We start from the raw sequence: 25,091 nt of genomic DNA, 5'->3' as shown, positions 1-25,091 counted from the left end.
TCATTTACATCGTCTCCTACTATATTCACGCGGACATAGCTCTGTCATAGTATTGAACCACATCTCGTTTCAGAAACGATACCAACTTTCATTTCAGCCGCAACATGAGTGAACCCCTAGTTTTTTTCTGTGAAATAGTATGCTACATTCACACGAGTTACGATTGTTGTTTTACATTCCTAGTAATCCATATTATTTTTCATAGCAGATCTATTGAAAATTGGAGTTCAGGTAGTTGTAGACCTTACCTTTCTAGATACCTATCTACCGGCCTGTATACCCTAGAGCTGAAACAAAGTGTTTCAACCTTAGGGATGCAAATGCCGTGTTTCAATCTGCTGTACAGGCACCGAAAGCCGAAGTTTAAATATGAAAAATAATGTTTAGGAACAATTATCGACAATTTTTTATTTCCCGGAATAATAAAAACAAACTGCAAAAATCATAGATTCAAGTTCCAGAAAATAAAAAACATGCTATATTTATGCATAAGTTATTTGATTAAAGAACGTTATCTCTAACGCGTATAATCATGAATTAATTTCGTACAAAAATTTCATAAATATTTTGATTATTCTTTTGCATTTTATTTTGATTGAAAACATTTATTTAGCGAAATACCATACACTATTTACATAGAATTGGTGTCGAATCGAGTAACAATATAAATGATACAAGTAATCACATATCGACTGTCCTGATAAAAGAAATTTTAACAAAGATGTCTCAGCAGAGTTAATCAACCGGAATATTGACCTTTATTAGTTTATATCGAGATATGAGAAGATTTAAGTTCGCACATTTTGATTTAGGAACTCTTTGTTCAAATTTTTTTTTGGGACAGTTAAAATAATCACCATTTTTTTCAAATAAGAATATGAAAATACGTCAAATCTAACTTACGCAACGCGTTACATAAGTGTAATACAACTGATAACTAAATAAAGTTTGCAGTTCAAGATGCTTGCTACGAACCAATCCTTTAATTTTGCCTCTCATCAGAACATTCGATTGAATCCTGCAAACAGAAAAGCTTGTGAAAACTCTACAGTTACCAAACATGAAGATTATAGTATGTTTACATCAATTTGAAAAGGCCTCAAATTTTCGGTATGAATTTATGTATAAGGCCATATAGTCTAATAAATTTCCTACATATTAAGCTCTAGATAAACTACATAGGCTTAAGAACAAGTCGCCGGGGGATTTTTTAAAGTGGTACATCGAAAAACGACTTTTTGAGAAAAATGCATGAAACAGAAAAATACTGAAAAATCAAATCAATAAAACTAAAATATATTTGAACAAAGTCATTTTTGTTTTTGAAACAGCCAACTGTAACCTCGTTTAAGAATGTGCATCCATTTGAATTATCTATACGTCATAAATTTCAGATATCATAAAAAATCCAAACTTCAAGCACAAATTTTTCGTTAGTAAAAAATACGATAAAATTAAATAGTTTTTAATCCAAGTTTAAAGAATTACAAAAGTTTAATAACTAGCTCTTCTATTAATTTAACTTATTTTAATTTCAAATAGGTCCCTATAATCTATTTAATTATAAAGTACACTGTTAAATCAATTATAAATTTAAAACCTCTGCAAAAGTAATCATATTTTATTAGCGCCATATTCATAGTCCAACATTCTCAATTCAGCTATATAATATCTTTCTTTTGACGATTTATTTACGTGATTTATTAATAACAATGCTTAGGAATAATAAATGCGGCTGCAAATATCTGCTTTAAAAACTTTACCAAAATCGTTGGTTTGTTTCTAACAATATTTATATTTTGATCAAGGATAAACATATTTGGTATATATATATATATATTAGTATAAATATCTTTTAAACCCCTATTTAGTATGAACTAATTTTACCTAGTCAAAACAAGATTTTCCCAAACGCAATTTTGGAAGCCCAAAGAGTCAATATATTAAATATAATCAACTGCGACAAAAATTAATTTCACAGCCTAAATTTTACCCGAATATCGGTTAAAGTTTCTTTTGTTTTTCCATGACAACATATGTATCTTGAAAGACGCGAAGTTTTCTGAATAAAACTTTATCCCTCTACAAAATTAAATGTAATATTTATTTTTTTCTGTGTTATAATTATCATGATTAAATTAACTTCTGAATAACGTAAGTTGAAATAACTATTTACTATAAGTAGGTTTACTATTTGACCGTAGTTAAGATTAACAAATCTTTGGTTGAACTATTATAATTACGTTGATTTCACAAAATATTCTTGATGAAATTACAAGTTTTTATTTGTTACAGTTACAATTTTGTTGACAGTTAACCTGATCATGAAACCCAGTTAAAATTACCGGGTTTACTAGAAAATTAATTCAAGATTTCTCTGATTAGTTTAACTAGTTTAGCCTAGTAATCCGCCTGAGAAAAACCAAGTATACTAGTTAAATCCCAGTAAGCAGTAGTCCAGAAAACTGATGGCCAGTAGCGGAATTACATCTCTGCATTAAACAAAGGCCGTAGACGCACTGTTAAAAATAATATTAAATTCAATTTTGTAGAAATTTTATATACTGTACAAAAAAATTGCTGGTAATTTTACCACTTTCAGAGTAGGTCCCATTATCACCTAACCTCAAAGTAACGTTTTCTCGGAGAATCACGAATATCTACTTTAAGTATGGAATTTAACATTTAGGTTATGTAAATTTCCAGAAATATTCTGTAAAATAACAAATGAGGCTTTGGATGGAAAAAGGGCACATAGGCCCATATGCCCATTTTCCGTAAATTACTTTAAACGACGGGGGCATGGCTTTTACATATCGAGGCGTCCTAACGATAGGATGCCAACGCACGCGATCGACTAGATGATACTTGACCAAAAATATAAACAATAAAAAGCTAACCAAGAAGTAAGAACTAGAAAGTTTTAGATCGCGGAATTGAACAAGATGGAGCTAGAAGTTGGCAAAAACTAGAAGATGCTCGCTCGCTCCATTAAAACATTAAAGTGCTATCTCGGGCGAGCAGAGCATGAAGGTGCCACTTCTCGCTTATAATCTAAATGTGAGAAGTGGCAACTTTCATGCTTTGATCGCCCGAGATAGAATTTTCATGATATGATGAAGCGAGTGAGCACCTTTTAGTTTTGGCCAACTTCTAGCCTCATCTTGCTCAATTACGCGAGCAAGACTTTCTAGCGCTAACTTCTCGGTTAGTTTTTTATTGCTTTTATTTTTGGTTAAGTACCGTCAAGTCGTGTGGCGTGCATTTGAACTCTACCGTTAGGACGCCTCGATATATCATATGAAGGATATTTTAAAATTCACATGTTTGCATGAGTTATAAACAGAAGCAGAAGACTGAGAAATGATTAAAAGACCAATATTGTGAAAAAGGCCATAAAATGTTGGAAAAAAATGTTGTAGAAGCTTTAAATCTGTCGTCCCAACAAGAAAAGTCGTAACTACATTTCGGATGAGTCCCCTGCCATCCCAATTTCGATTAGGTTGACAGGGGACTCTTCCGAAATGTAGTTGCGACTTTTCTTGTTGGGACGGCAGAAATGTAATAGTATTAGCGAGATCTTCCTAGCAAATTGAAAAACACGAGAACTTATTCTGAATTTTCTTATTTCAATAAAAAAAAAACCCGATATATTAACTTTTTTAACGATATTATTCCATTTATGGAAAAAGGGCATATAACCAAATTTTTTTGAACTGTAATATTAAAAAGTTAATATAAATAAGTAATCATTTTGCGTATGAATTCTTTAAAAGATAAGTCACTTTGTCTAGTGCAAAATACAATTTATATATTGTACTAGTTTTCACGTACTTATACTAAAACAAAAACTTTCTCCTTAATTTTCTCGAAACGCTACTTTGGCTTATGTGGCCTTCTTTCAATCAAGGCCTCAAATGCATTATAAATTTTAGGTGATGGTATTCTAACCAAAAATATTCGTGTTTTATTCGACATGGAAACTTTAGCATCTACATGAGAAATGAGAATAATAGTAATTTGACTAGAAATTGAAAATTATCCGTTCAAATAAGGAAGACAGCAGAACGCAGTGTTTTAAATAAAAAATTCTTGTTTAATATTTTTAATCAATTTTGCAAATAAATTGTTTCATAATTTATACCGTTCTGAAACGCGCTCTTTTACACATAATTTTAATTTCACAAATCCAACACTCTGAAAGTAGGTCCATTTATTACCTACTCTGAAAGTCACAGATTCACAAGCAGAAACTACACTTCTACAACGCCTTGCTATATTGTCAGTCTAAGCGCCGATTCCACCAACCTCAGTTAAATCACTGGTTAACTGACAGCGGGTTAAATATAATGCCATAGTAAGTGTCGATTATCCTGTCGCGCATTCCACCACGTTTTTGGAGGTCCTGGTTATCTAACCAGATAGTCGTTTCGAAATAACTTCTATTTTACTTTTAACTTTTCGCGTGATTGGCTACTTCATGGAGAATGGACATAAGGAGACAAAACTAGTGGAACTGAAAATGAACACTTTTCTGTTGCTGGACGTACGCACACACACATGTGCACACCCGCATGTGTAAAATCACACTTACGTATAGTTCAGAACTTTCCGTGCGTGGCGTTCCAACCGCACTTAAAAAAAATATGGCCGCCTCCATTGTTTTGTTTTGACAGGTCGCTCGAACAAATAAAGAATAATCAGACAAGGTTTTGTAAAATGTTTGTGGAATAAAAAATTATTCGCCATGGAAGAGGTAGGTAGTATGTTTATGAAAATATCAAATTACTTTTACCAACACTATGCGTGCGACAGGTATTCGACGCGTTTGTAACAAAAACAATAAACATACAACTTTTCAACAGCTCGGGAAGTTTTTAACTGTACGTAAGTGTGATTTTGCACATGTGTCTGTGCGTACCCTAGCAACAGAAAAGTGTTCATTTTCAGTTCCACTAGTTTTGTCTCCTTATGTCTATTCTCCATGCTATTCTCCATGGGCTACTTGTCGGTCGAGTGAAAAGCAAAGAAATATGGCCGTGCGCGTCAAATCCAAATAACGTTCACTCCACGCTCGTGTCCACACTAACCTAAAAAATGTGAATTTGTATATGTTTTTTGTTCTTGTTATATTTCTGTTTTATTCGTGTTATCTATGATAAGATGGAAGAAAATAAACTGAAATCGCCTAACGTTCTTCCTAATGCTCCTTCGATTTGATTCAGCAGATCATTTACACAAGCTTTTGTTAAGCAAAATCTCGTTTGAAAATCAACGTCGTCGAAATTATCAAAAAATTCAATATTTAAAAATTTGCGGTCTTCTGCGGATAAATTAAAAAATCTCTTCTTCCACTTCGTCATCAGACGAACACAGAACTTCTTCTAAAAACACCATATTTCACAACCACACTGCACTCTTCAGGCTAAAAGGTGATTAAATCGCCCTAACCGATCAATTTTGACCGGTTAGATTTAACCGGTCCTAAGGGCGGTTTCAACAACCCCGGTTAAAAATTTAATCCTCTGTTAAAGTTAGTTACGCTTTCAATTACATTTTGACAGCCGGCTAACTCGCATTAACCACCGTTAAATGCGATGCTATATGATACTATGAAATATAATGCGATACTTTCTAATACTATCCGATATTATACGACACTGTCCATTACAATCTAATACTTTCAAATACTTTCGATATTGTCCCTTACAATCTGACACTACACAGTGTAATCCGTTACTATCCTACCATATCCAATACTATACGATACTTTCCAATACTAAACGATATGTTTGACTCTATTTAATTCTGAAAATTCTGATATCATTTATTACAATCTGATACTATCCCAGACTATCCGATACATTCGATATTATTCATTACTATCGATACAATCGATACTATATTCGATACTATCTGATAGTATAAAATATAAAGCGATATTCTCTAATTCTATTTTATAATATGCGATATTATCCGATACTTTCCAATACTACTCTATACTATACGATAATATTTAATAAAATCCGAAAATTTCGATACAGTTCCTTACAGTCCGATACTTTCCGATATTATCCAATACTTTCAATACTGTCCATTGTAATATGAACTTTCGATACTATCCATTACTATCGATACTATATTCGATACTATCTGATACTATAAAATATACACAGATATTTTCTAATACTATCCTATACTATATGATACGTTCAAAACTATCCATTACAGTCCGATACTATTTGATACTATAAATTATAATCCGATACTATCCTGTACTATCAGATGCTTTCGCATAATCTGCAAAGTCATCCATTACAATCCGATGCTATATGATACTATAAGATATACTGCGATACTATCCGAAACTATACGACGCTGTCCGATATTATCTGATACTTTCGATACTACCCATTACAATCAGATACTTTCGATACTTTTCATCACAATCGGATACCATCCGATACTGTCCTTTACAATTTGACACTATACAATATAATCCGATACTTGCCTACACTATCCGATAATATACGATACTAAACGATACTAAACGATATTTTTAACTCCATTTAATTCTTTTAATACTATATTATATATATTTTATTATTAAATTCTGATATTATTTGATACTATACAATACTCCCAGATACTATACGATAAGTGCGATAATATCCTATGCAATCCGCCACTATCCTATACAATACATTTAAATCCGATACACTATCGGATTCTTTCGATACTATTCAAAAGTATCAGATACTATCTAATACGTTCTAAGCAACACTCTCCTAATCTATTCGATAGAATCATAAAACTTCGATTCTGTACATTACAACCCGATACTTTCAAAAACTTTTAATACTGTCCATTACAATCCGACAATATCTAATACTATACAATATAATCCAATACTATCCGGTACTATCTGACACTTTTCGATAAAATCCGTAAATTCTGATACCATATATTACAATCCGATACTAGCTGATACTATTCCAGACTATCCGACTAAATCCGAAAATTTCGATACTTTCCATACTATCCAAAATTATCCGATACTTTCGATACTATCCATTACAATCCAATGCTATATGATACTATAAACTATAATGCGATACTTTTCAATACTATCCGATACTATAGGACACTATCCGATACTTTCCGATACTGTCCATTACAATCTGACACTATACCATATAATTTGATACTATCCTACGCTGTCCGATACTATTCGATACTTTCCGATACTGAATGATATTTCTGTCACTATTTAATTCTTTTGATATTATATTATTCCATTCCGATACTATTTGATATTATACAATACTCTCCGATAATATCCGATACCATCCGATTCTACCCGATACTATACGATAAGTTCGATACTGTTCATTACAATCCGATACTATTTAATACTATAAATTATAATCCGATAGTATCCTTAATGTCCGATACTTTCCCATACTATCCAAAATTATTCGATACATTCGATACTATCAATTACAATGCAATAATATCTGATACTGATATCTGTTATCGACACTATCCGATACTATGCGATACTATGCGATACTATCAAATATTATTCGATTAAATCCGATAATTTCGATTTTATTTATTAGAACCCGATACTATCTGATACTTTCGAATTTATCCATTACAATTCGATACTTTCGATACTTTACATTACGGCCTGAGAATATCTAATACTATACAATATAATCCTATACTATTGATAGTATCCGATTCTACCCGATACTATCCTACTACTATATCACACTTATACGAAAATTCCGATAATATCCTTTACGATTTTATACTGTGCGATAATATTCGATAGCTTCCGGTACTAAATGATATTTTCGACACTATCTAATTCTTTCGATACTCTCTATTACTATCCGATACTATCCGATAATATGCGATAAGATCTGAAAATTTCGATAGTACCCATTAAAATCCGATACTATCCTGTAATATTCAATAAAATTCGAAAATTTCGATACTGTCCATTACAATCCGATACTATGCAATACTTTCGATACTATCCTACACTATCCGATACTTTCCGATAATAAACGACATTTTTCACACTATTTAATTCTTTTGATATTATATTATATATATTATATTATTACATTCCGATACTATTTGATATTAAACAATACTCTCAGATACTATACGATACGTGCGATACTAGCCTTTACAATCCGATACTTTCTGATACAATATCTTTTAATCCGATACTATCTGACACTATTCGATAAAATGCGAAAATTCTGATACCAATTGTTACAATCTGATACTATCGCAGACTATTCGATACTATCCGATACTTTCGACACTATCCATTACTATCGATACTATATTTGATACTATCTAATAATATAAAATATAGAGCGATATTTTCTGATACTATCCTACACCATACGATACTATCCGATACTATTTAATAAATGCCAGAATTTTCGGTTCTATCCATTACAATCCGATACTACCCAATACTTTCGATACTATTCATTACAATCCGATGCTATATGATACTATTTCGATTCTATACATTACATTCCGATACTTTCCATTACAATCCGATACTTTTCGATACTGTCCTTTACAATCTGACGCTATACACAATAATCCGATACTATCCGATACTATACGATATTTTCCGACACTATCCGATACTAAACGATATTTTCAACACTATCAGATACAGATTTAAAAATCCGAAAATTCTGATACCATCTGTTACAATCCGATACTTTTGATACTATCCACTATCCATTACTATCGATACTATATTCGATACTATCTGATACTATAAAATATAAAGGGATATTTTCTAATACTATCCGGTACTATACGATACTATCCTATACTATCGGATACTTTCCCATACTATCCGAAATTATCCGATACTTTTCATACTATCCATTACAATCCGATGCTATATGGAACTATAAAATATAATGCGATGCTTTCCAATAATATCCGATACTATAGGACGCTGTCCGATACTATCATGTAATATTTAATGAAATTCGAAAATTTCGATACTGTTCATTACAATCCGATACTATCCAATACTTTCGATACTAAACGATAGATTTGAAACTATATGATTCTTTTTTTATTATCCATTACATTCCGATACTATCTGATACTATACGATACTATCCGATACTATCCGATACTATACGATACTATCCATTACAATCCGATACTGTTTGATACTAAACATTATAAACCGATAGTATCCTATACTATTCGATACTTTCCCATACTATCCATTACAATCCGATACTATCCAATACAATCCGATACTTTCCGATATAATTTATACAATATATATACAATATAGTTTGATACTATCTTACACTATCAGATACTATTGGATACTTTCCGATACATTTCTTTTGCTATTATATATAATATATTATTATATTCCAATATTATTTTATATTATACAATACTCTCAGATACTATACGTTACGTGCGATAATATCCTATAGAATCCGATACTATCTGATACAATACATTATAATCTGATACTGTCCGATACTATCTGACACTATTCGATTAAGAAATCCGAAACTTATAATACCATCTAGTACAATCTGATACTGTCCGATACTTTCGATACTATACAGTACAATCTGATAATATCTGATACTCTTCGGTACTATATGATACTATAAAATATAAAGCGATATTTTCTAATACTATCCTATACCACACGATACTATCTGCTACTTTCCAATACTACCCTATACTTTACGATACTATCCAATACTATTCAATCAATTCTAAAAACTTCGGTTCTATCCATTACAATCCGATACTATCGATACTATCCATTACAATCCGATGCTATATGATACTATAAAATATGATGCGATACTTTCCAGTACTATCCGATACTATACGACACGATCCGATGCTATCCGATACTGTTCGCCTTAAATAAAAAAATTTCAAACCTATACATTACAATTCGATACGTTCGATACTATACAATCCGATAATATCTGATACTATCCTACACTTTCCGATACATTACGATATTTTCGACACTATCCGGTACTATTCGATACTATCCGATACTATCAAATATTATTCGATTAAATATGATTATTTCGATTCTATCTATTAGATCCCGATACTATCCCATACTATCGGATACTTTCGATACTATCCATTATAATACGATACTTTCGATACTTTCCATTACCATCCTAGAATATCTTATACTATACAATATAATCCGATACGATTGATACTATCTGATACTACCCGATACTATCCGAATGCTATCCAACACTAATCCGAAAATTCCGATACTGTCCCTTACAGTGCGATACTATTCGATACTTTTCATCACAATCCGATACCATCCGATACTGTCCCTTACAATCTGACATTATACAATATAATCCGATACTATTCTACACTATCCGATACTATCCTACACTATCCGATACTATACGATACTTTCCGATACTAAACGATATTTTTGACACTATTTAATTCTTTTGATATTATATTATCATTACAATATTAAGCCATTTTCCTTTTGGGGTAGGCGTGACTCACTCGGTGGGGAAATGAGCAATGTGGGGAATGGATAGAGAATTTTCAGATTGATTCAGAATTCTCGTGTTATTTATGTAAATAACACGTTCGTTTCACAATAATGTTCCGACCCAGGTTGTTGATCAATCTCTCTAGCAATCACCCCAAGTGAAGATCCTCACAATGTTGTTATGTAAGGTTCCCCACTTGGGTCCATCAGTGGCCAAAGTCTTTTGTTTCAGGCGATATTCACTCTACTGACACTCTTTTTATTGACTATTTATCGTCATACTTTCCTGTCTTGGCATACTTCTCTAGCTTCTTATATATATTATTATACTCAGATACTATTTGATATCATACAATACTCTCAGATACTATACGATACGTGCAATACTATCTGACACTATTCGATTAAAAAATCCGAAAATTCTGATACCTTTTATTACAATCTGATATTATCCGATACTTTCGATACTATCCATTACTATCGATACTATGTATATTTTCTCATACAGATTTTTCTAACAGTGCGGATAAGCATGGGTGTAGTGCCCCCGCTTGTTCTGGGTCCATATTTTAGGGATAAGCTCCTACCAACATAAGACTAATTTATTCCCAGTGCCAACTTCAAAAAAAAAAAAAATTGGTTACAAAAGTTATAAACAAGTTTTGAAAAAAATTGAATCTTTTAAAATTGGATCAACCGATTTAAATGGCCTAAGTGTATGTTATATAGGGTATTAGTAGTAGTAGTAGTGGAAGCTTCTAATGTGTCCCCCTAAGGGTTTAAATTTTTCTTACACCTTTTCTATTCCTTTACACACCCTCCACACACTTACTTGGCGGTGGAAGGGGGACCTACAGTTTAAGGTGGGTTCCGAACCCGCAAGCCGAAGGAGTGGGTCCAAAGCCTACGCTTTAGCCCCCACGACCATCGTCCCACTTTTTATATAGGGTATTCAGGAACTATAAAAAAATTAAAATCAATTTCTTCTACGAGAAGAGGCTAAACAAAATTATTGTAATTTAGAATCCATTTTTTTGTAATGAATTTTTGGTGCCTACACGGCCATTTTTTCTGTAATATACTCATTTCCAAGGTAAAAATATATATTTTTGAGATAAGATCAAAGGATTCGTAGTAAGGAAGATCACAGTTAAGGGCATGTGTTTATAATTTTGGGAAATGATAGCGCACATGCTAACGGACGTCCATACACACCTTTTTTGTGGGTTAATTCAGAAAAGTTTTAATTTAGCAAAATGTGATTAATTTGCATAGCGTTTAGGAATTAGTATCGATTTTTTCAGTGAATTTTGTCGTCACAATCTGGGAAATGATAGAGAGCATGCTAACGGATGTCTCCGAATACTTTTTTTGTGCTTATTTTTCAAAAAAATTTTATTTTGCTAACAACGTCTGTATATTTCGAGGTTATGTGTGATACAATTCTCCCGAGCGTTACTTCCAAACTACACAATATTTTTGGCCGAAAACTTTGGACTTACAAATAAACATAGTAACTAATCTCGCGGAACTAACCTTGTTTGCAGGCAAATAGAAAAGTTTATTTCATCAATAATTTTCAAATTACCGAAAAGGCAGAGATGAAAAACGACGTAACCTCAAAATAATGCATAACATTTTTATTTAGCACAATAAATTTTTTTGTTATTATTTCGCAAAAAAGAGTCCAGAGACGTCCGTTATGATATTTTACAGCATCTCCAAATTCGGTTTTTAAAAATTTTCATTTTTGTGGAAACAAACCGGGGGAACTATACCCGATTGACCACACGACGAAGTCTCACATGCCCTTAAGAGGTTCTGGTGTATTAAGTGTATTACCGGACACATCTCTGGTATTACTCCAATGTGCTGTACATATAATCTTCGCCACTGTCTTCCTTTGCTGCGGAATTCATACTGTTTTGTGCAAACAATTTAATGAGAAATTCAGTGGACCTTACGACTTTCGGCAAGTACCTCGCGTATGATAAGTAATAAATAATGGCCAGTATATGGGAGCAGCACCCAAATGTTATTTGGTACATTGACCGAGTGCAGTTCCGAATAGCTGAATTCTCCGATTTTATTTCATCTCCGCACAATTATGTACTTTGATGCACTGTTTACGAATTTGATAGTGAAAATTGGCGACTAGGCCATCTTCATGGTGAAACCATGAGGAAGCTATAAAAGCATAATTGCGATAATCGAAGCCAATATGCAAAATTTCGCAAAATGTTCTTCATAAAAATTGTAGCTCCCATTGAGGTACATATTTTTTGTTTCGAATATTTTTTTCTGCGAGTGATACCTTCCGAGAAAATGAATGATATATCCATTTTCATGTAAAAAAAAACCATAAAGATTATGGATTTTTGAGTTTATCTCAGCCATTGCTGAGATAAATTAGTGATACATCTAACGATCAAATATTTCGGTACTATGCATTGCCGTGGCAACAGGCCCTAAGTGGCGACAAGAATCATTAGGCACCTTTGTGACTAATTACAGAAATAATGGTGTTCAAATCCCTACCAATTCCCCCTACACATTTCCAGCTTCTCGTGGGGAGCGGAAAGGAACCCCTATGACTGGCTAGAGAAATAATGTTGGTCAAACGCCTACCCCTTTTCCAGGTCCTGTGGGGGCCAGGAAGGCACCCCTATGACTGGTCACGGAAATAAAGTTGGTCAAACCACTACCCATTTTCCAGGTCCCGTGGGGGCAGGAATGCACCCATTCATTTACAACTTGAGCTGCAATACATACCTATAGAGAAGGTACATTAAGCTAGCACCTCCACAATAGAATTTTTGAATTTTTAATAGCTCAGAATTTTGGGCATCTTTTGGGCTTTTTTTGGGCTGCAATAAAAATTTTTGGGCTCCTTTACTTTTTTCAAAAAATGAATTTTCTTGTGGAGGTGCCAGCTTACATTAACCCAGCACCTCCACTTCTTTAAATCTCTAAATAATAAAAATTCAATTACACCAGAATTTTGGGCTTTTTTTGGGCTCTTAAAATCCGCAAAAACAATTTTCCCCAAACCAACCCTTAACTTCCAAAATCAACCCCATTCAAAAAATTGAAAATTTTCAGTAATTCATTAACGGGATATTTTTGGCTTTTTTCGGGCTCCCAGAAAGTACCCACTTCGATTTTTGGGCTCCAACCCTTACAGTAAAAAATTAACCCCATTGTAACACGCAGATATGAAATTGTCAAAAAACAACTTTTATTACATTTTAGAGCTGGAATAAGGTCTCTGATTTTTGGGCTCCTCGAAAATACACGCTACGATTTTTGGGCTTCAATCCTTAACGTCAAAAATCAACCCACGTAGATACTACTTTGTCAAAAAATCAATTTTTCTAGATTTTTTCAATGGTAATAGAGTCTCTGATTTTTGGGCTCCTCGAAATTACCCGATACGATTTTTGGGCTTCAACCCTTAACGCAAAAAATCAAACCCTCTCTACCACGTAAATACAACTTTGTCTGCAAATAAATTTTTGTAGAATTTTTTAATCGAAATAGAATCTCTGATTTTTGGGCTCCTCGAAAATACCGGATATGATTTTTGGGCTTCAACCCTTAACGTCAAAAATCAACCCACGTTGATACTACTTTGTCAAGAAATCAATTTTTCTAGAATTTTTAAATGGAAATAGAGTCTTTGATTTTTGGGCTCCTCGAAAATACCCGATATGATTTTTGGGCTTCAACCCTTAACGTCAAAAATCAACCCACGTAGATACTACTTTGTCAAAAAATCAATTTTTCTAGAATTTTTCAATGGTAATAGAGTCTTGGATTTGTGGGCTCTTTGACAATACACCCTACGATTTTTGGGCTTCAACCCTTAACGTCAAAGATCAACCCCTCTCTACTACGTAAATACAACTTTGTCTGCAAATAAATTTTTGTAGAATATTTTAATGGAAATAGTCTCTGATTTTTGGGTTCCTCGAAAATAGACGCTTAATTTTTAGGCTTCAACCCTTAATGTCAAAAATCAAACCAAGTTGATACTACTTTGTCAAAAAATTCATTTTTCTAGAATTTTTTTATGGAAATAGAGTCTCTGATTTTTGGGCTCCTCGAAAATACCCGATACGATTTTTGGCCTTCAACCCTTAACGTCAAAAATCAATCAATCAAAAATCAATCAATATATCAATATTTTCGCCTACACCGTTGAATCATATAGCGCGCTTCTCAAAACGATCAAACGCTAAGCGCCCAAGATTTTAACTTGACTAATTCATCACTTCTTTAAAGGCAGAAATGGTACCCAAAGTAACATTAGTAACTAGTGCGCACATATCGATGATAACATTCTACCCTTCGCAAGAGGGTTAAACGCTAAGCTCTCAAGATCAGCGAATATAACCAATCCTAGTAACTTTAGCGACGAAAGCAATGTCACTAGAAGAATCACGCTTCAGAAAGTAGTCAGTAATATGTTTAGCCACACAAATGAGTTATATTGCGCGCTTCTCGAAACGATCAAACGCTAAGCGCCCAAGATTTGAACTTGACTAAGCAATTCCTTTTCTAAAGACAGAAATGGTATCCAAAGTAACATTAGTAACTAGTGTACACATCGATAATAACAGTGTACCCTTCGCCAGAGGGCCGAACGCGAAGCGCCCATGATCAGCGAATGGAACCAATCCTAGTAGCTTCAGCGACACAAGCGATGTCTGTATACGAAACACGCATCAAGAAGTGGTCAGTAACATGCTTAGCCAAACCAATGACAATAGTCAACACTGTTGACTCATATAGCGCGCTTCTCAGAACGGTCAACGGAGTAGGCGAAAATATGACAGACCACGATCTGAGCCGTGATTTCTATGTTGAGATCGCTTTTGTAACAAAATCTGTTGTAATTCGTTTTTTTCACTGATCTTGAGCGCTTAGCGCCGCATAGCGCTACAACTGTCCATTTTTGGGATTTTTTTACGGATATTTCATCCGGCACTTATAAACTTAAAAATTACAAAGTTTCAGCTAAATCCACCGAAATCCATTTTCCCATACATTTAGTGCGGGGTGCTTTATTTGCAGACAAAGTTGTATTTACGTGGTAGAGAGGGATTTGTTTTTGACGTTAAGGGTTGAAGCCCAAAAATCGAATCGGGTATTTTCGAGGAGCCCAAAAATCAGAGACTGTATTTCCATTGAAAAATTCTGCAAAAATGTATTTGGAGACAAAGTTGTATTTACGTGGTAGAGAGGGGTTGATTTTTTACGTTAAGGGTTGAAGCCCAAAAATCGTATCGGGTATTTTCGAGGAGCCCAAAAATCAGAGACTCTATTTCCATTAAGAAATCCTAAAAAAATTAATTTGCAGACAAAGTTGTATTTACGTCATAGAGGGGTTGATTTTTGACGTTAAGGGTTGAAACCCAAAAATCGTATCGGGTATTTTCGAGGAGCCCAAAAATCAGAGACTCTATTTCCATTAAAAAATCTTACAAAAATTAATTTGCAGACAAAGTTGTATTTACGTGATAGAGGGGTTGATTTTTGACGTTAAGGGTTGAAACCCAAAAATCGTATCGGGTATTTTCGAGGAGCCCAAAAATCAGAGACTCTATTTCCATTAAGAAATCCTACAAAAATTAATTTGCAGACAAAGTTGTATTTACGTCATAGAGGGGTTGATTTTTGACGTTAAGGGTTGAAATCAAAAAATCGTTTCGGATATTTTCGAGGAGGCCAAAACTTAGAGATTCTATTTCCATTAAAAAATCCTGCAAAAATTAATTTGCAGACAAAGTTGTATTTACGTGATAGAGGGACTGATTTTTGACGTTAAGGGTTGAAACCCAAAAATCGTATCGGGTATTTTCGAGGAGCCCAAAAATCAGAGACTCTATTTCCATTAAAAAATCTTACAAAAATTAATTTGCAGACAAAGTTGTATTTACGTGATAGAGGGGTTGATTTTTGACGTTAAGGGTTGAAACCCAAAAATCGTATCGGGTATTTTCGAGGAGCCCAAAAATCAGAGACTCTATTTCCATCAAAAAATCCTACAAAAATTAATTTGCAGACAAAGTTGTATTTACGTGACAGAGGGGTTGATTTTTGACGTTAAGGGTTGAAACCCAAAAATCGTGATGGGTATTTTCGGAGAGCCCAAAAATCAGAGATTCTATTTCCATTAAAAAATTCTACAAAAATTCATTTGCAGACAAAGTTGTATTTACGTGGTAGAGAGAGGTTGATTTTTGACGTTAAGGGTTTAAACCCCAAAATCGTATCGGGTATTTTCGAGGAGCCCAAAAATCAGAGACTCTATTTCCATTAAAAAATTCTATATAAATTAATTTTCAGACAAAGTTGTATTTACGTGATAGAGGGGTTGATTTTTGACGTTAAGGGTTGAAGCCCAAAAATCGTATCGGGTATTTTCGAGGAGCCCAAAAATCAGAGACTCAATTACAATTAAAAAATTCTAGAAAAATTGATTTTTCGATAAAGTAGTATCTACGTGGGTTGATTTTTGACGTTAAGGGTTAAAGCCCAAAAATCGTAGCGTGTATTTTCGAGGAGCCCAAAAATCAGAGACTCTATTTCCATTAAAAAATTCTACAAAAATTCGTTTGCAGACAAAGTTGTATTTACGTGGTAGAGAGGGGTTGATTTTTGACGTTAAGGGTTGAAGCCCAAAAATCATATCGGGTATTTTCGGGGAGCCCAAAAATCAGAGATTCTATTTCCATTAAAAAATTCCACAAAAATTCATTTGCAGACAAAGTTGTATTTACGTGGTAGAGAGGGTTTGATTTTTTACGTTAAGGGTTGAAGCCCAAAAATCGTATCGGGTATTTTCGAGGAATTCAAAAATCAGAGACTCTATTACCATTGAAAAATTCTAGAAAAATTGATTTTTGGACAAAGTAGTATCTACGTGGGTTGATTTTTGACTTTAAGGGTTGAAGCCCAAAAATCGTAGCGTGTATTTTCGAGGAGCCCAAAAATCAGAGATTTTATTCAAGCTCTAAAATTTAATAAATGTTATTTTTTGACAATTTCATATCTGCGTGTTACAATGGGGTTAATTTTTTACTGTAAGAGTTGGAGCCCAAAAATCGAAGTGGGTATTTGCTGGAAGCCCAAAAAAAGCCCAAAAATATCCCGTTAATGAATTACTGAAAATTTTCAATTTTTTGAAGGGGGTTGGTTTTGAAAGTTAAGGGTTGATTTGGGTAAAATTTTTTTTGCGTGTTTTAAGAGCCCAAAAAAGCCCAAAATTCTGGTGTAATTGAATTTCTATTATTTAGTGATTTAAAGAAGTGGATGTGCTGGGTTAATGTAAGCTGGCACCTCCACAAGAAAATTGATTTTTTGAAAAAAGTAAAGGAGCCCAAAAATTTGTATTGCAGCCAAAAAAAGCCCAAAATTCTGAGCTAAAAAATTCAAAAATTCGATTGTGGAGGTACTAGCTTAATGTACCTCTATAGAGAGTCAAAAGGGTTCGTTTAGAGCAGCGATTTCCAAACTAGTGCCGCGGCCGATGAGGTTGCCGCCGGCAGGGGCATGCCACCCCGGGCCGGGCAGCTAGGCAGGCTCCGAGGCAGGCTCCCCGCTGCGAGCAGAAGGCTACTTTCCTCGACTTTCGTGTACCTATCACGAATGACACTTTCATTGTTATGAACTTGCAATAACTGAAATTATAAAGACTTAGCTCAATTAAATATTAATTGGCTGAATGAATTTCGTGATATAATTTAAAGAAAATGAAAACAAAATTTTTGAAAATCGGTTAATATCCGAACTAATAAATGAAATCTTTACAGATCTTGTGAATGCAACAAAAGTGCGATAACTCTTGAAGTTATTATCTGATCTTCTTCTACCTTTTTTTAACGTTTATTTGATAATCTAACAAATCTAACGGAACTTATTAAAATTCTATTGATTAATATTTAACCAACTTTTCATTTTTCTCAACCGGCTCTAATTCTCTAACAAAGAAAAGATCAGCGAAGCAAGCAACCGAGCACGAACGACTAGCGTCCAGTGTCTCACTTGGGTTCCAGTATTGTGAAAAAATTTGAGGATGGGGCCCCTGCCGCAACCCAAAAAGTGCATAAAAAGTTTGGGAATCGCTGGTTTAGACTTTAGAGCGCTCTTGAAAAGAACATGAAGACGCACTCACAAACCAAACGCTTGCAAAGTAGGGCTGGTAAATTAGGAATTAATTTACAATCATCGACTGATGACTTAAGATGAACAGTTTCTTGCATGTGAATATGCTTTTATATTGACAACTTTGCTAAATAACCTACAAATGATATTTACCAAGTCATTATATCTACTTTAATTGCGGTATTATTTTGTAATTTAATTATATTCATTAAGTTGTGTTCATCAGAGTTCGATTACATGTGTGCTTTAAGGCAAATATTGTGTTATTAATTAAACATAATATCCAAGTGGGCAAAACGTAAAATAGGCTCTTTAGAAGTAGCCTCAAGTACAATTGCGTATGCGTTTTAGGCAAAGTCCGAAATATCTGTGATTTCGGACTTTGCCTAGAATGAATGCAGGCAAACCTAGGTGTACCAAATGTAATTTAGCCCTACCGGAAATCTAGACGTTGTCTAGCCCTTTGTCCTAATGAGGCATAAAATTCCAAACATAAAAATGTTATAGTTTTGCAATCAGCAAATTAAAAATATTATATTGGCAATCTATGTTTTGTTGCGATTCCAACGATATGTAACTTGCAATCAAAATATTAAAATTAGAATAAATTATGGAAAATTTATTTTAAGTTTTGACCCTGGCTAGCTAGCATTATGGAATTTTCCGTAGAATAGTTGATTCAACATAATATATGAATTTTTCCCCGATTGCCTAGAAGAATATTATACTTGAAAAGATATATTTTCAACCAAAAATGGAATAGTGGAACTTTCAGATTAAAAACTTAGTTTTCGACAAAATAATGCTTAATGTGGTTTAGTTTAGTCTATTTAGTTTAGTGTTTTCCTGAATATCGATATGATAAGTACATAATATTAATTTGAAAAAGATTTTTATCTAAGATTTTAAATTTGATATTATATTGATAGTTAATTAAATAGTTAATAATTACTAATATTTCATTAAGTAATCAATAGTAATATTTAATTATGCAATAAAATAAAAAGTTTAAAGACCCCAGGCAAGCTTAAAATTAAAACATTGCTAATGAGGCCTAATATCGCCGCAAAAAATCAAGACCCCCCAATTCAGAAGGCAATAACTCCGCAGAAAAAAAATGTGAAGAGGTTCGCATAAGAACCACACGAATCCGCTAAGTTTTCTTAATGAAATGGTGTTTCTCTAATTTGCGTAAAAAAATTTTGTTCCGAGCTAATTAGCAAAATACAAGTAAAAATGCCGTCGCGAGGCCCATTGTTGAGACACGTTAACTTTCACATGTCCCCAGAGCTAAGAATATGTTGAAAAAATTTTGAACAAAATCTGGAGTAATATTTGTTCTCGTAGGTGTTAAAAGAAAAACCCTGACATGGTTCTTGAATAATTCCCAGAAATGACAGGATACTCAAAATTGAAAAATGTGGTCCTTTTTCTTTGAACTTTAATAACTTTTGTGATTTTAATACTATTAAGGTGTATTTTTTTAATATTCGCAATATGCTGCAGTTCTGACCAAAAATTTCTTGAAACAAAAAATGTCAAAACCTTCTTGAATTTTTCAAAAACAAAGGTTTAAACTGAATTTCTGAAAAAGTATCCAATTAAAAAAATTATATAGATAGCTTACACTATCCTCTAAATAATTCAATTTACAAATTCATTTTTGAAAAATTCAAGAAGGTTTTGACATTTTCTGTTTGAAGAAATTTTTGTTCAGAACTGCACCATATTACGAATATTAAAAAAAAATAAACCTTAATAGTATTAAAACCACAAAAGTTATGAAAGTTTAAAGAAAAAGGCCAAATTTTTCAATTTTGAGTATCCTGTCATTTCTGGGAATTATTCAAAAATCAAGTTTGAGTTTTTCTTTCAACACCTACCAGAACAAATACTACAATTTTCATAAAAATTACAGACAGTAGCTTAAGTTCTTCATATGATTTGACACGAAATTGCACCCATATAATATATAAGTAATAATAATTATTAGAATTATAGCACAAAAGTATATGAAAATAATTGTTAATAAACGGCAATCGCTAACAAAATTTTACAATCACGTATCTTTGTAGAATAATAATTATTCCTTTTACATATATTGCAATAGCGAATTAACAGCCTAATAATTACAAAATTATATTATAATACCGAAATAAGTGTACTATATAAAATAAACAAAATACAAGATAATTCGTGTGCAAGCTTGATACTGTATTATATTATGAAAATTTTTTATCACAAGAGAATGGCGCAGTCCGCCTCAAAGCTTTGAGATGGCCCTGCTGAGCGAGCAGCAGCTGTGGGAAAATCTGGAGAAAACGGCTGTCTGCCGCTGAGAAATATGACGGACCTTTTTTTCTACACTTTTTTGTACGCCCGTGCCACGCGCCTCGTCTCATTAAACTCCGAATTATTCTGAGCAACTTTAATCGCGAAATTAAAATTTTTATTCAGTTTTGTGGTCGAAATATAAATCAGGGTACATTACTACACATTTGAAGCCATTAAAAAGCGCGATAGCTCTATTCAATCCCTAAATAAGAACATTCTACAAAAATCCTTGCAAAACTGACATTTTTAAATATTTTAAAATTTTAAGGTCTCTACTGGATTCTGAACATGTTGTAGGATACTCTAGAATTTTTTCAAATTTTTTCCAACATATTCTTAGCTCTGGGGACATGTGAAAGTTAACGTGTCTCAACGATGGGCCTCGCGACCGCATTTTTACTTGTATTTTGCTAATTACCTCGGAACGAAATTTGTTTACGCAAATTAGAGAAACACCACTTCATTAAGAAAACTTAGCGGATTCGTATGGTTCTTATGCGAACCTCTTCAAATTTTTTTCTGCGGAGTTATTGCCTTCTAAAGTGAGGGGTCTTGAATTTTTGCGGCGATATTAGGATATGGCTATCTGCTATTGCCATTAAGCATTAATTTGTTGAAAACTAATTTTTGTAATCTGAAAATTCCACTATTCTATTTTTGATTGAAAATGCCTTTTCAAGTATAATATTCTTTTAGGTAATTGGGTAAAAATTCATATATTCTGTTGAATTGTCAACAGACGAATTTTCTACCAAATAAACTGAGGCATTTGCAACTATTCTACGAAAAATCCCATAATTATAGCTAGCCAGGCTCAAAACATAAACTAAAATCTGCCATAACTTTTTCTAATTTTTATATTGTGCATAAAATTCATGCATTTTTAATTCATGCATAAAAATGTCGTAGTTTTGCAATCAGCAAATTCAAAATACCATATTCGGAATCTGTGTTTTTTTGCGATTCCAACGATATGTAACTTGCAATTGAAATATTGAAATTAGACTAAGTTATGGCAGATATTAGTTTGTTTTGACCCTAACTAGATAGCATTGTAGAATTTTCCGTAGAATAGTTGAAAATGCATCAGTTTATTTGGTTGAAAATTCGGCTATTGGCAATTTAATAGAATATAGGGATTTTCACCCAACTGCCTAGAAGAATATTATACTTGAAACCAAATACTTGTATTTTCCATGTTATCTACTATAATAAGTATATTTATTTTAATTCTATTCCCCTGGAAAGTGAAGTTTAATTTCCTTTTAATAAATTACCCTTCTGCTTAATACACTAGTGTGGCCCTTATTTTTCAAAATCCTTTTTTTCACCCCCTAGTACTGTTCGATTGTCCAAGAATCGACCATCATTTGTAATATTATAAAATTAATGTGTACGTCTAAATCTGTATGTGTATAATAAATAACTTATATTGTGTACTGTTTTGTTCAGAATTCGTCTTTCTGGTTTAAAAATTCAAGTACTTGGTTTCAAGTATAATATTCTTCTAGGTAACTGGGTGAAAATCCGTATATTCTAATAAATTGTCAACAGGCGAATTTTCAACCAAATAAACTGATGCATTTTCAACTATTCTACGGAAAATTCCATAATGCTATCTAGTCAGGGTCAAAACAAACTAATATCTTCCATAACTTAGTCTAATTTCAATATTTGAATTGTAAGTTACATATCGTTGGGATCGCAAAAAAAACACAGATTCCGAATATGATATTTTGAATTTGCTGATTGCAAAACTGTAACATTTTTATGCATGGCATTTTACGCCTCCGTAGGACAAAGCCCCCCCCCCCCCCCCCCCCCCCCCCCCCCCCCCCCCCGCTGGCAAAGCCCGGCATAGCAATCTCGCTCAGTCAGGGACGTGAGGAGAAGTCGAGTGGAGAGTGTAAGACAAGCAGGTACACCGCGATGAAATGGATGCTGCCCTGTCCGTTCATCTATCTAGCTAGCGTCTAGCGGCGTTTAGTAAGTTTCAAACTGCAACCAGGTATCGCACTAACGTTCTACAGATTTATTACTCTCTATGGGGTAGTAACTTGCCACCTGATGCTCGTTTTATTTTCAGGATTAAAGGAGCTTCCCTTCCAATTTTTATTTTTTAGTCGAGTTTCATTGGTCTGATCTTGAACTATTTCGAAAGAATTCACAGATTAATTTAATCAATATCTTCACGCTAAATTTCAGACTTTTTATTATTTAAATTAAAAAAAAGTTGAAGTAATATGAATGTAACGGTAATTAATACGCTACTTTTGCTTATGTGCCGTTCGTTCATCCAAGGCCTCAATTTCAAATCTGCGTGCAAATTAATTTTCAAATATCTCGTGCACCATTTGCTCTTAATTAATTTCAGTAGTATTTTTCAAATAAACCATACAGCATATACTTAAGGTCTTTAAATAATTATATACATTTTTTTATTATTTGCTTCTTGAGAAATAGTTTTAGAAACATATATTGTCTAAAGCAAAAATGACTTTAGTATTTTGTTTCTTTCTCTTTTTCATTCGAATTTTAAAAACAATTCCTGTTTTGCATAAAAAATTATCTCACAGCATTTTTGTTGGATTTTATTATTGAATTTGATATTTATTTTTTAAATACGATACATCTATTGTCAAAAAATAAATTTGAAAGGCTTTAGAAAACATGTTTTTTTTTTAGTTTCAAATAAAGATAAATGATTAACACTTTATTCTTATAAAATTAATAATTTGTATTTATTATTGTTATTTAAAAATGTGCTTATCAGAACGTGCGGCCTATATGCCTCTCACCAAGTTTGACGCCCAAGCCGTGAACCCTGCACGCGCCATGTTTTGTGAGAGACGTGCTACGCACGATTTTTATCAGGGTGGATTAAAAATTGTATTGGTTTTAAAGTATCTGGTTATATTGTATTTACATCTCCTGGAGTCAGACTGTTTTTTGTAATGGTTGTGCGGGTAAAGTGAACAGGGCAAAAAACAAATAGGTTGCCCGTTTTGCTCGGATGATATTCAGAAGTTTTTTCTTTTTCACAGGTTGTGTATAACTGAAGGATCTCGTCGTATAAGGGCGTAAGTGAACACAACGAAAATGTATTTTCTTGGCTTAAACTCATTGTTTTGAACTAACTCATGTCTTTATAGAAGATTATAATCCAGCTCGATTTAGAAGATAGATCAAAATTCAAAATCCTTGCTGCGTATTTTTACATTCTCATCAGAGAAGCTATTAGATTCGTATAAAAATTGGACCCCCCCCCCATCCCGATTTTGCCAAACGTCCACGTTTTGAGACCATCTAAATCCGAAAAACAGGTCTTTACGAATGTGTGTCGAAAACTGAAGGTCAAGTTCGTTAGCTAGTCATTTTGGATAAAAAATCAAAAAGTGAACACATTTTGAAAATGTTTAAAACTACTTTTTTCAAGATTCAAAAAACATCTGTAAGGTAAATTAGGTGCAAAAAATAAGCTCCATCAGCTTAACGGCGAAGAAATATATCAATTCTTTCGTTACTTCATATACTCGTAGACACATCCAAATATGGAAAAAGAGAGAAGTCGCCTTCGCTATTACTAAAAATTGTGTGGTATCCCTTATTCCCTTTACCCTCCTGCGTTCAATGCAAATAAAACCTATAGTTTAAGTTTTTTAAATTAAAGGGGTGTAACTAGATACATATTTTCATTAAAAATGTTTTCGAATTTCAATATTTTACTTGCAGTTTTATAACTTTCCTCGCCATATTCGCTTCCCTTAGTTTTTAATCAATTTGGGTTTCAATAATCAGGGAAATATAAACAGCATACTTACTTGAATTTGAAGATAGGTTTAATCGTCTGTATATGTGCGGGTGCATGAATCCATGCGGGAAAGTTATCCTTGGTCCAATTGGAAGACTATTTCTATTCCAAGGTCCTCCTGCTGAAATCATTGGACTCATCATTATCGGCCTTGCAGGCAAATTCTGTTGAATTGAGAAATTAAAAGTCAATTAG

The 25,091-nt window shown here is 33.3% G+C and overlaps 1 protein-coding gene across 1 annotated transcript in view; it reads right to left on the bottom strand.

The window, feature by feature from the left end:
• Positions 1 to 588: 588 nt before the first annotated feature.
• LOC117179655 (RNA-binding protein 25-like) overlaps positions 589 to 25,091 on the bottom strand; it is a 50,335-nt gene continuing 25,832 nt past the window's right edge. The window contains exons 8-9 of the mRNA XM_033371665.1: positions 24,907 to 25,060; positions 589 to 1,018 (exon numbers count right to left, since the gene is read on the bottom strand). Of these exons, the coding sequence (XP_033227556.1) occupies positions 999 to 1,018; positions 24,907 to 25,060 (174 nt within the window). The 3' untranslated portion in view covers positions 589 to 998. The remainder of the gene's footprint in view (positions 1,019 to 24,906; positions 25,061 to 25,091) is intronic.

Source organism: Belonocnema kinseyi, chromosome 9 (assembly GCF_010883055.1).
Source record: "Belonocnema kinseyi isolate 2016_QV_RU_SX_M_011 chromosome 9, B_treatae_v1, whole genome shotgun sequence".
Taxonomy (NCBI): domain Eukaryota; kingdom Metazoa; phylum Arthropoda; class Insecta; order Hymenoptera; family Cynipidae; genus Belonocnema; species Belonocnema kinseyi.
This window is presented reverse-complemented; position numbering and strand designations above follow the sequence as displayed.